Source organism: Heptranchias perlo, chromosome 3 (assembly GCF_035084215.1).
Source record: "Heptranchias perlo isolate sHepPer1 chromosome 3, sHepPer1.hap1, whole genome shotgun sequence".
Lineage (NCBI taxonomy): Eukaryota > Metazoa > Chordata > Chondrichthyes > Hexanchiformes > Hexanchidae > Heptranchias > Heptranchias perlo.
The window spans coordinates 121,063,915-121,077,811 of NC_090327.1; the positions used below are offsets into that span (position 1 = coordinate 121,063,915).

The 13,897-nt window shown below is 42.5% G+C and overlaps 1 protein-coding gene across 3 annotated transcripts in view; it reads right to left on the bottom strand.

Annotated features, from left to right (window-relative positions):
* Positions 1-7,793: 7,793 nt before the first annotated feature.
* The window catches only part of bbs9 (Bardet-Biedl syndrome 9), a 439,766-nt gene continuing 433,662 nt past the window's right edge, over positions 7,794-13,897 (bottom strand). For all 3 annotated transcript variants that reach the window (XM_067981846.1, XM_067981843.1, XM_067981848.1), the window contains one exon: positions 7,794-13,348. In XM_067981846.1, the coding sequence (XP_067837947.1) occupies positions 13,296-13,348 (53 nt within the window). In that variant the 3' untranslated portion in view covers positions 7,794-13,295. The remainder of the gene's footprint in view (positions 13,349-13,897) is intronic.

Below are 13,897 nucleotides of genomic sequence, written 5' to 3' on the forward strand. Positions count from 1 at the left end.
CATTCACCGTCTGTCGTTCGTTTTATTTTCTGTTTAACCGCTGGGTGTTTATAGTTTTTAGTTTATATGACGAATCAATACACAAACATTAAATGGTTTGTTTAATTTGTATATATCGAATGATCCGCCAGAAATACAGAGAATAATTCGGCACCAAACCGTTCATCTTTTGACCCAATCGGTGGCCGGGGCCTTTTGGGATTGTTTCACAATGTGGCTGAAATATTTATAACACGGGCTGGGATTCAATAAATTCTGTGGAACTCGGGAACAAATAGCTTCAGATGGGTTTAACAAGGATCTTTTGTCGGGAGAGTGTTTTGGCGCCTGTTGAAGGTAATCTAACATGCGATTCATGAATGGGGGGCCAGTGCTAACCACAGGCTGCGAGAGACACTGCCACCTGCCCTGGTAGAAAGGGAGAGCCGGACAGGTATTGGGTTACAGTCATCACACACACACACACACACAGCGCTAACCAGAGCGGGGCTTGGCCCGGCTCGGCTCCTAACATGTTACAGTTCAGCGAGAGGATAAGGCGCGCGTGTGCCACATTCAGAATGAAATGACCTTTGTAGAAATTTTCATAAGCCAGCGAGTGCTCAGCGTGCAGTCCCGGCTGAAAATGAGGGCTCCTGTTCCCTGTGCGCGGAGACTGTACGCGAAACGGGGCTTCAGAAAAAGAAAACATCTTCCAATCCGTTAAAAAAAAACCTATACAGGTGTGCTACGTACGTATCTTCACCATATATTAAAACCTGAAGTCTGCACACACTTTCTGTTAATATAGAGAATGCAAAAGTTAGCATTTATAATGGAAATTGTCTATGTAAACTTGTCACACAGTAATTGCACCTTCTGCCAGAGGAGGCACTGCAGCATCACAACTGACAAAAAGAAAGAACTTGCATTTCTATAGTGTCTTTCAGGATGTCCCAAAGCGCTTAACAGCCACTGAAGTACTTTTGAAGTATAGTCACTGTTGTAATGTAGGAAAGGCAGCAGACAATTTGTGCACAGCAAGATCCCACAAACAGCAATACAACACTGACCAGATAATCTGTTTTAATGATGTCGTTTGAGGGATAAATATTGGCCAGGACACCCGGGAGAACTCCCCTGCTCTTCTTCCAATAGTTCCTTGGGACCTTTTACATCCACTTGAGGGGGCAGGCTGGGCCTCGGTTTACTGTCTCATCCGAAAGACGGCATCCCCAGCAGTGCAGCACTCCCTTAGTACTGCACTGGAGTGTCAGCCTAGATTATGTACTCAAAGTTATCTTTTTTTTTGAAAAGGAACAAAAAAATTATTAGATTATAGATTGGGACTTGAACCCACAACCTTTTGACTCAGAGGTAAGAGTGCTACCCTTTGAGCCACAGCTGACATATGAACATGTAATTGCAGGATGACAAATTTACATTGGAATTTAGCATGCAAATATACAATAAGGACATAACATATAACTTTAGAATGAAGACTGAATTACATTTGCGTATCCTGGTCCAATTATCGGCCACCCTCTGACCCCACTTCACTTGAAGACTACACAGGTCTCGTCTCCCTGTGTGGAGTGCTTTGGGGGATTGATTAACACCCACATAAGCAGATCTCCCATACCATTGCTCAACCTGAGTCACAGGATGGGCTGTTTTATAACAGTATCAAAACAGTGTGAGGGCAAAAATATTACAGCAAGTGTGACACCAGAGGTGCTCCTGATATCCCAAATAATTTAATGTATTAGTAGACATAGTGCCTCTCCTATAAATTCTTTCTGTTTTAAGTTTTTTGATAATATTTCTCTGTTAACATCTGGGAACAGAAGTACTGTTTCTATTCTAGCACAAAAATATTAAGAAAATGTAATTTACATTTAGTTCATTCACAAATGACCATTAAGGACGCAATCAGACTGTCACTTTCGTGTTGAGCAGAAGTGATTTTTGGGTGCATATCAATACAAGAAGAAACCATATAACTCTGGTGTCAGGTCCTGATCTGACAAAGCAGCAACCAAACAACTTGCATATACAAACAGTGCTCTTAATGAAGAGAATGTGCCAAGGTGCTTCACGAATGTACGGAAATAGCTGATGGATAAAGAGTCCATCGAGCTTGCCCCATATAGTCATGGTGCAGCTGAGCATCATGACCCCATTGGAGCTCCCCATCCATGTGTTCACATAATTTGCTGGGAGAGGCAAAAAAAAGGGAAAAAACCCTAGACAAATTGAGGGTTAAAAAAAATCTGGGATATTCCTCTCCAACCCCCAAAGAGTAGAAAAACAGAATATTTTTTAAATGGTGAGAAACTATTAAATGTTGGTGTTCAGAGAGATTTGGGTGTCCTTGTACACAAAGCACAGAAAGTTAACATGCAGGTACAGCAAGCAATTAGGAAGGCAAATGGTATGTTGGCCTTTATTGCATGGGGGTTGGAGTACAAGAGTAAGGAAGTCTTGCTGCAATTGTACAGGGCTTTGGTGAGACCACACCTGGAGTACTGTGTACAGTTTTGGAATCCTTACCTAAGGAAGGATATACTTGCCTTAGAGGCAGTGCAATGAAGGTTCACTAAATTAATTTCTGGGATGAGAGGGTTGTCATATGAGAGATTGAATAGAATGGGCCTATATTCTTTGGAGTTTAGAAGAATGAGAGGTGATCTCATTGAAATGTATAAAATTCTTAGAGGGCTTGACAGGTTAGATGCTGAGAGGCTGTTTCCCATGACTGGAGAGTCTAGAACTAGGGGGCATAGTCTCAGGACAAGGGGTTGGCCATTTAGGACCAAGATGAGGAAGAATTTCTTCACTCAGAGGGCAGTGAATCTTTGGAAAACTCTACCCCCAGAAGGCGGTGGATGCTCAGTCGTTAAGTATATTCAAGGTGGAGATCGATAGCTTTTTGGACTCTAAGGGAATCAAGGGATATGAGGATCGGGCGGGAAAGTGGAGTTGAGGTAGAAGATCAGCCATGATCTTATTGAATGGCGAAGCAGGCTCGAGGGGCCAAATGGCCTACTCCTGCTCCTATTTCTTACTTTCTTAAAGGTGATCAAAACAAGTTCCAGGAGACCAGTGACCATGTGGCACTTTGCCCAATGCCCCACCTACCTTCTGTAAGCTGCAATATCAGCCAGATAAGGACTCGGTCATCTCCCTGAGGAACATGTGCAGCGAATACGTGCTCACTACATGAGGTGGTAACTTTTTCCAGAGTGTGGTAACCCTCTGCAAAAAGAAAAACCTCCTGACTCCTAACTTGGTTGTATGGAACGTAACTTATATGCACGTCCGCTGGTCCTCCCTAAACTATCTATCTCAAGTAGTCTGTTTACGTGGACAGAGAACAATACCTTCATTATTCATTTTCCCTCCTCCTCCCCAGGCTCTGTGGAGCACCAAAGTTTATCAGGAAAGAAGAAACAATCTTTGGTTGGTCACTGAGGGCAAGAGCCTTTTTGTCTGGAGAAAAGGCTTTCCAGGCTCAAATGAAGAAGAGATCTTGTGTGCTGCCATTTCTGGAATATGCGGTGACGAGGCTAATTGTGCATGTTAACCATGCTCTGTTTGAGTTGATTATAGGGTCATTGGGAGCCCTATCCATTTAGGAGTGCTGTAGCTGTCCAACTCATAGGATGATTGCCACGAGCATCATACTAGTCTTTCATTGAATTGTATTCTTTCTCAATATACCATGTCCAATAATTTCTATTGGTGCTAATGTTCTGGTGCAACCCTGAAGAGGATGAACAGGAAAATAGGAGCAGGAGGAGGCCATTCAGCCCCTCAAGCCTGTTCTGCCATTCAATTCTGCCTGGCTGATCTGTATCTTAATCCCATCTGCCTTGGTTCCGTAACCCTTAGTACCCTTGCCTAACAAAAATCTATTGATCTGTTTTGAAATTATCAATTGACCCTCTGTGAGTTCCAGATTTCCACTACTCTTTGTGTGAAGAAGTATTTCCTGCCATCACCCTTTAATGGCTTAGCTCTAATTTTAAGGTTATGCCCCCTCGTGCTAGATTCCCCCACCTGAGGAAATAGTTTCTCTCTATCTACCCTACCTCTATTCCTTAATCATCTTAAACACCTCAACTAGGTGAATGATTTTGTACCAATATTTGCTGATAAACCTTACATCTGCATTGTGAAATTCATTCTGCTGCACACTGACAGAAATCTTGAAAAACTAGCCACATTCATCCTTCGATGCTCTTGAGGTGGAACAATCTCCCCAATTTCATTTATCTTCCAGACATGCTTTCAACACCCGAGGGAAGTATAAATAATAATGGATATTATACAGTGTTTGGGTTATTGTAATGTGAAACCCTCCAGCATGTTGTCCCTTTGCTCCATCATTGGGCAGGTGTGCTTCCTGTTCTGATAGATGATGTATATAGTTTCTACACGCATAGGGGCAATGTTTGGTTGACCATTTGGCAAAAAGGCTGTTTGACAGAATCCCAAGGAGAGTCTAGCACGTGGGATTAGAAAACAATAGTTGATGTTCTGTTTCCAAAAGTGAACAAAATCATTTAGCTGTAAATTTCCAGAAATGAACAGCCCAGAACCTGAAGCATCTAAACCTGATGGCATGGAATGGTTACACCTGGGACTCTATGCGTTTATCAGGAGCTCCAATCACCAGGATGGTCAGGCTGATTAATGAAGAAGTGTCCCAGCTTTCACTTATGAGAATGCCCTTACCATCCAGTTGTCCACATAAATATCCAATGGATCCTCCTGCCCATAGATGGATCATCACCATGTGCAGCTGGTGAAAGCCCTGAAGTAATATCAGTTCAAGAGGGCTCTATTGCTAACAGGTGCTTTCTGCTCACATCCCAGAGAATTTCCTGTAGCTTTCCCACTTGGCTTTTCTGTCTTTGAACCTCACATAAATACATCCTGAATAAGGTATTTTGACATGTTGAACATTTCCGTTCTGAAGGATTCAGAGACATCTAAGGTTGTGTGCAAATCCTCTAGAAAACAAAATAGCTTGAATGAGGTTGTTTTTGTTGGCTCTGGAAACATAGTCTCTGGAGTCTGGAAATGTCATAAAACATCCACCTCAATTAATAATATATTGCTTTACGAACAGTATTGAACTTTGGTTAAGGTGCCTTGAAATAGGAATAGTCTTAGTGGTTTGCAGCACCCAAGGAATCACTGTGGGAGCACAGCCACTGGGTTGAAAACTCAACACACAACCTGTACACGGAGCTCCAATGGTAGAGGGCAGGATATCGGTAGATCCAGCCAGGTGCAACATTCAAAAGTCAGGCCTGCCTCTTTTTTTAAACTTGTTGCTAGCAGTTGATATCCCCAGAAATGTCTATACTATTACACAAGTAGTTCTGTCTGTGCTCCAGATCAGAGCATGTTCCTGGAGGGTTTAACACTGGCACAGTCCTCAAACCCCACAGTATACAACAACAACCTGCATTATTATACAGTGCGTTTAAAGTAGAAAAACGTCTCAGGGTGCTTCGCAGAGGCCCAATCAGACAAAAAGTGGACACCAAACCAAAGAAGGAGATATTAGGAGGAGTGATTAAAAGCTTGGTGAAATAGATGGGTTTCAAGGAGGAGAGGCAGAGATGCTTAGACAGGGAATTCCAGAGCGTAGGCCTTAGACAGCAGAAGGCATGGCTGCCACTGTGGGATGAAAGGGTGGGGGTGAAATGCACAAGGCTAGGTCAGAGGAACGCAGACTTCTGGGGGGGGCTGTAGAGCTCGAAGTGCAAACAGAGATAGGGAGGGGTAGGCCATGAAGGGATTTAAACGCGAGGATGAGAATTTTAAATGGGAGGGGTTGGGGGCAAGGACAGGGTGAGCGGGACTTGGTGTGGGATAGAATGTGGACAACAGAGCTTTGGATGAGCTGAGGTTTATGGAGGGTGAAACATGGAAGGCTGGACAGGACAGCACTGTAATCTGGAGGTAATGAAAGCACTGATCAGGGTTTCAGCAGCAGATGGGCTGAGGCAGGGGCGGAAACGGGCGATGTTACGGAGGTGGAAGTAGGTGGTCTTGGTGATGGAGAGGATATGGGGTGGGAAGCTCAGCTCAGGGTCAAATAGGACGCCAAGGTTGCGAACAATCTGGTTCAATCTGATACACTGGCCAGGGAGAGGGATGGAATCGGTGGAAAGGAGACGGAGTTTGTGGCGGAGGCAGTGGAGGGTTTCAGAGAGATGATGGAGAGATAGAGCCGAGTGTCGTCAGTGTACATGTGGAAACTGAACCAATGTCTTTGGGTGATGTCGCTAAGGGATAGTATGTAGATCAGCAAGAGGAGGGGATAAGGATGGGGGACTCCAGAGATAATGATGTGGGGTAGGAAGAGAGCCCAATGCTTTGGGTACAATTGGGTGGTAAAAATGAAACCAAGCGAGGGCAGTCCCACTGAGCTGGACAATGAAGGAGTGGCATTGGAGGAGAATGGTGTGGTCAACCGCGTCAAAGGCTGCAGAGAGGCCGAGGAGGGACTGTGCACCATAGTCACAGAGGATGTCATTTGTGAATTTGAATAGGGCTATTTCAGTGCTGTGGCAGGGTCAGAAACCAGAAATCAAGCGTGGAGTTTGAATCTCAGGGAAAGATGGGCACAGCTTTGGGAGGTGATAATATGTTCAAGCACTTTGCAGAGGAAAGGGAGGTTGAAGATGGGCGGTAAGTTGCAAAGACACAAGGTCAAGTATGGATTTTGAACGGGAGTTGTTAGAGGTGAGGGTGGTTTCTTTGTTCTTCAGGATGATACCCACCTTAGCAGTTACTGCTGACATGGTATACCAGATAGCAGCAGTCTCTTTAGAAATAGCCTTTATGGGCTTTAATTTGGCTTCAGCTATGCCTCCCGTGCCAGGTTGCCTATTTTTGGACTCTGGGAATAATTTGTATTGGTGAGGTGAGATTTTTTTGAATATAAGATACTTTCCTTTCACACACCAAATCTCTAGGATGGAAATATCAAGAGTCAAGATTAGTAAAAATGAATGTCTTTAGGATTCAATAGAATGACAACTTCTTCAGTTCTGCTCTTGATTCTCCTCTCTTCTTCCATTGTACTCATTTCTATTCTTATGAGATGACAATTGGTTTACTGATGGAATTCTGATAGAAGTCAATGCTTTGACTTTTCAAATCAATTCTTTGTCTCTCTAGGATTCTGTGCTTGAACCTGTATGCTACAAAGCTATAATTGGTAGGAAAACATTAGACGCATTATGCAGTGCCACCAGTGACAGGAGATCTCCTTGCATTTATGCAGAGTCTGATTCAGGACTGGGCAAAGGATTTAACTTTATTCCCAGTGAGACTGCAGGAAAACTAAAGAACTCTCAAAATGTTACAAGAAAATGGGTGGATATAGGCCATGTGTTTGGGCCTGAAATTCTGGAACAAATGTTATTTCATTTTCATAAAAATCAGGAATAATAGTGTGTGATGAAGAAGAGGAAGACCTGAAGAGAGATGGCAGAACACACCAATGAAGAACAGGAAGAAACGAGCCACATAATCGGGGTGGGGGGCTCCAACAAAATCTTAAAGGAGCCAGGTAGCTTAAACTTTGCTGTTGAAATTTGATAGGGATAACACTCACTATATGGATCACCAAGTCAAACATTTCATTTCACTGTTACTTTGTATTTTAATTTTGTATGTATGTGAGTTTTTGTACTAATTTCTTGAATTAAAATGAGTGAAATCAACAAGTTAGTAGACATTTCACTTTAGTGACTTAACATCACAACAATAGTACTTTATACAACTGAATTTAAGGGGAGAAAAACAAAATTGTTTTAATGAAAAGTAAAATAATTGATTTGTCTATTGAGGTGAAGCTCTGGTCCTATAACTAGAACATTATTGGTTTCTGACACAACCTGGCAGAGTGTAAACATGATTGTACAATCACAAACAGTATGACACTGGGGTTCGACAGTATAGTTTCAAATATAATGGGCTATAAACGGACTGATTCTCATATACAAAGACACTGCAGCATACAGTGTTGAATTCATCGATAAGTATAAAAATGTGACCAATGTACTCCTGGATCAGCCAGGGACAAGGTTAATACCAACTGCCCAGCCAATCAACCTTACTGTGGATCTGTGCTGTAAGCTATTGTATCTGTATACCCCAGTCAAGAACCTAAAGGTTAACTGTTAGTAAGATCAAATATTTTCTAACCAGAGGAAAGTGTAGACACATATTGCTAGCCTTATCTTCTATGACTAACCTGAGTTTTATCTTACACTTTTAATAAAAGCTGATTTTTTTTAAAAATAGAAGTTTTGTGCCACACCAGATTTAGCAGATCCTGCAGAGAGAGCCACAAAAATTAAAGTATTAATTTTAAAGAGGCTGTTCTCGGTTGTCCCAGGAACAAACCAGAGTCTAGAATTCCCAACTGAGGCAATAATGGCCCATTAAAACAGCAACCAAAGTGCCCATTAATTTTATAGAGACAAACTTTTCTGCTTACCATAGTCTAGTGAAGAGCTCATCATACCTAACTGGGTGACAGGGCCAGCACCCCTGTGTTGGACCTTCTGAGGCTGCACCAATCTGAACACAAGGGAAACCAGTGGGAAGGTCGTCTGTGGGTCACTGCTGCCTGCCTCCTAGAGCTGGGCTCCGAGCAGCATTGCCAGAGCATCCTCGCCTCAGGCTGCACGGTGAAACTAGGGTCAGAGTGAAAATACCCTCAGAGAGGTAAAACCTCTCAAAAACTCTGCTGCTCGGATCCTAACTCGCACCAAGTCCCGTTCACCCATCACCCTTGTGCTCGCTGACCTACATTGGCTCCCAGTCTGGCAACACCTCAACTTTGAAATTATCATCCTTGTTTTCAAATCCCTCCATTGCCTCGCCCCTTCCTATCTCTCTAACCTCCTCCAGCCCTACAATCCTCCGAGATCTCTGTGCTCCTCCTTTCCACCATCTACAAGGCACAAGTCAGGAGTGTGATGGAATACTCTCCACTTGCTTGGATGAGTGCAGCTCCAACAACATTCAAGAAGCTCGACACCATCCAGGACAAAGCAGCCCGCTTGACTGGCACCCCATCCACCACCCTAAACATTCACTCCCTTCACCACTTGTGCACCGTGGCTGCAGTGTGTAGCATCTACAAGATGCACTGCAGCAACACCTCCCAAACCCTCGACCGCCACCACCTAAAAGGACGAGGGCAGCAGACGCATAGGTACACCACCACCTACACATTCCCCTCCAAGTCACACACCATCCCGACTTCGAAATATATCACCTTTCCTTCATCGTCGCTGGGTCAAAATCCTGGAACTCTCTACCTAACAGCACTGTGGGAGAATCCTCACCACACGGACTGCAGCAGTTCAAGGCGGCTCACCACCACCTTCTCAAGGGGCAATTAGGGATGGGCAATAAATGCTGGCCCACATCCCATGAATGAACAGAAAAAAAATTCTGGCCTTTTGCACATCCCCAATTTTAATCGCTCCACCATTGGCAGCCGTGCCTTCAGCTGCCTGGGTCCTAAGCTCTGGAATTCCCTCCCTAAACCTCTCTGCCTCTCTCTCCTTCTTAAAATGTTCTTTAAAACCTACCTCACCTGTCCTGATATCACCTTATGCAGCTTGGTCTCAAATCTTATCTCATAATCGCTTCTGTGAAGCGTTTTGGGATGTTTTACTATGTTAAAGGCGCTGTATAAATGCAAGTTGTTGTTGTAAATGTAACGGGGGAGGAGAGCTGTTATATCCACTGCCTTCACACCTTCCACCCTCCCTCCCCAAATTTGGTAATGTTACAGCCTCGATGATTGTTAAAAATACATCAGTGGGAAACGTAGTGACAAAATAATTCGATCGGCCTCCATCCAGCACAAACTCAGGTCATAACCTTCACATCTGGAGTTCACTGTTCACTAATACAGGCAGACTGTAATTCACAGCCCACAAGCTGTAACTGTATTGTGGTATATATCTGTACTTCAGTGTAATATTAAGTGGCTCAAAAGTCATTCACTGGAAAGTCACCGTTACATGTGACATAGAAAGAAAAGAACAGAAAAAAAGAAAAGAAAGAAGGAAAGATTGGCATTAATTTAGCGCCTTTCATGGCCTCAGGATGTCCTAAAACGCTTTATACCCAATGAAGTACTTTTGAATTGTAATCACTGTTGTAATGTAGGAAATAACACATTGGAGGGTTCAATAAATTCATGACAATTGTATGTGACATAAACTGGTGACAAAGCAAACTAGTACAGCAATGTTTTAAATGAACAGAAAATACATAAAAACGGATTAAATGTAAAACTCCAAGCTTTGAGGAATACACGATGAACAGACACAGGGGCCAGCTCACGAGCAGTAGAGAGTATGGTGATTCCTTTATGACTGTGAAAGACCCATAACTCACAAGCACTGCAAACGTGAGGGATGCTGGGGTCATCATCTCTGGTGAGACATTAGGATTTCTCTATGAAACCTTCACACACATCGTTAACTCATCCTAGTGCCAACTATTACGTGTAACTTCATATGTCCGAAACACGACTTTGGAATGTTGCACGGATGGCATAAAAACCCTGTGGGTGGTGATAATGCCACTGGAGACTGTGAAATAGTTTCTCTATTATCTAATCAGTCCCATTTATTTTTATCCCAGAGCTGGATGCTAAAAACAGCTCCAAACTGACCAGTGCAACCAGCAATTTACACCCTTGTTTCACACCGGGAAACTCTTTAACACAGACAACATCTGAAAGGATTAACATTCAGCATAGATGCGTCTCCGTTTAGATAACAGGTTAAATGTGTGCGTTTTCTTTTAAGGAAGGGGATGCTAGTTTGTGCTGTTGACAGGCTGCAAGGTGAGACTGTAAATTGGTGGTTTGCGCTCCCATGTTTATTACCCCCACACCTGCCAGCTGTGCCTCTTAGGGGCAACACATTCATTTCAATGGGCAGGAAATGGAGCGCAGCGTGCTCAGGATTTCCCAATTTGCGTGGAGTACGGGCAATGCAAACCATGAACCTCGGCCGTCTTACTTAGGGCTACAAGCGCGACTATTGGTGCACACGGACTGCAGCGGTTCAAGAAGGCGGCTCACCACCACCTTCTCGAGGGCAATTAGGGATGGGCAATAAATGCCGGCCTTGCCAGCGATGCCCACATCCCGTGAACGAATAAAAAAAAAAGATTGCAGTAGCTGTCATGTGTCAGGAACCAGGAGCTTTGAAGTCAGCCATTAAAATTCACATTTTTGTAAGATAACTGGGAATTATATATTTTAATTTAAAGAAAGAACTTGCATTTATTTAGTACCTTTCACTACATCAGGACGATTCAAAGTGCTTTACAGCCATTGAAGTACTTTTGACGTGTAGTCACTGTTGTTTTGTAGGCAAATGCAGAAGCCAATTTGTGCAAAGCAAGATCCCACAAACAGCAATTAGACAAATGAACAGATAATCTGTTTTTGGTGATGTTGATTGAGGGATGAATATTGACCAGGACACTGGGGAGAACTCCGCTGCTCTTCTTCGAAATAGTGCCATGGGATCTCTTACATCCATCTGAGAGGGAAGATGGAGCCTCGGTTTAATATCTCATCCAAAAGATGGCACCTCTGACAGTGCAGCACTCCCTCAGTACTGCACTGAAGTGTCAGCCTAGATTATGGGCTCAAATCCTGCAGTGGGGCCTGAACTTACGACCTTCTGACTCAGAGGCGAGAGTGAGCTTTAAGAATGCAACCTGAAAAATTCAATGTCACAAGGTTCCCAGCTGCTCTCTTGGCAGAACAAAACACTTAGAAGTAGCATCTGACATTTGTTTCTCTTTGCTATCCAATCACCTGCTGATTTCACTGAGCAATGTACTGTTTGGAATATCGTTTCTCATGACTTGGCTCAGTAAAATAACTATGGTCACAGTTAAAAATGAGGTGAATTTAGAACAGGATGCATATTTAGTTGCTATTAATAAAATCTTATGGATACTAATAAGAGAGAAAGAAAAAAATGAATGAGGTTTTGAGTTTTTGTGACTAGGTTTTGCAAGTTGCTGAAATAACAAATATAACAAACTGAAATTTAAGGGTGAGGAGAAAGTTTTAAAGATGAAGAATTATTTGCGAATTAGTTGCTGCAAGGTCGCAGGCACCTGGGTAGATTTTGACTCTGTGCGATAGTGTAAAACGGGTGATAGTGAGCCAGCAGCCCGATTCACATCTCTCCCTATTGGCTTAAATGAAAATAAAAATGGGAAGAGGTATAAAACGGGCTGCCGATTCGCTATCGCCTGTTTTACACTAACGCACAAAGTCAAGATCTACCCTCTGTTGGTGTGCTACACATCTCAACTGAAGTACAAATGCAGGACATCAAGGCCCAGCCCAGTCCATCAAAATCAAGCTCAGCAAAATGATTGAACTAAAGTGCTACACCAATCAGTGAAGCAGTGTGAGGACAATCAGACCAACTCATGGTTGAAAATATGTTTCCAGAAATTGAACAAATTGAGAAATAATTAAAAATTGATCTGTGCTGACATTTTGAAGAATTTTTAAGCATTTGCTCAGTGATTAGTGATTCAACACCAGCATTTATGTTAAACTTTTTAGTTTATTTAACCGGCAACTTTACATTTAACAAGATGGATATAAAACCATATCTTCCTTCATTTGCTCATTAGTATGTATCTGGAAATTGTAACAAATTGAAATTTGTCACACAAAAATGCATGGGAAGCCAGTTAACATTGAATAACAGCATGCAAATCTATCATTTGTTACAGCACATAACAATAAAGGTATAACATTAATATGAATACGGTAATGATGCTGTGCACAATGTATGTAAAATAGGAGTGATGGGTATATAGAAATAACGAATGCTACTTTGGTAGTAGTCACACTTACTCTAACATTTTTTCCCAGAAGAATATGCTTTACTATAACGCAGTAATTTCAGCAGTGTAGCTGTTTGTGTGCTGGAAAGTATCACAGTCTCTTCCAGTTGATTTAAGTAAGTGTAATGAAACTGTTGGCCCCAGAAACTCTTTGAAAGTAGGAAACGTCAAGTACTACTTACAGGAAGCTCCCACAATCCAAGCAGCTTTTAAACAAGTCCCATTTTGGCTCACTATACGAGCTAAGGATATTACACAGTTGCTTTTCTGAAGATCATACGTATACAGTCTGGTTTGGCTCTGACAGCACTTTCTGGAGTCTGGAAAGGAGAAGTTGTGAAAAACAAAGTCCACCTGTTGGTCAGGTCCTATCTGTCTTCAGGAATCTCAAGATTCTCTTCTACAGCACTCTGGGAAAGATCTTGAAAAACATAAATTTAAAGAGAGAAAAAAATCAACAGACTTAAATAAATCAGGTTTAAACAGTCTGATATTTAGCTACATTTGTTTCATTTGGCGATATTGTTATATTGGGTTGCTCAGTGGATATAAACAGACTGAAGTTTTCAGAAGGTATTTGATAAAGTTCCATATGTGAGGTTTTTTAAAAAAAGAATACTGTGGGATTAATGGGAAATGAGCCAGTTTGGTACAGGAAGTAGAACCTGCTGATACAGAAAAAGCAGAAAGTGCTGAGTAATGGCTCTCTCCAGGTCTCTCTCATGGTCCTTCACTGTTCGCAGGATATGGAGGAATAATAATACAAAATTTGTTGATAACACCAAACTATGTGTGCAAGTGATGAATATTGGGAAGAGTGGTAGTGTTCAAAGGAATCTCAACAAGTTAAGCAGCTGAGGAATGGCAAATGGGTTTGACTGCAAATGTAAATGTACGGTAATGTACACTGGGACAGGAAATATGAAACCTGTACACCTGTCTTTGAACAAATGTCTCTAGGGTTAGACAG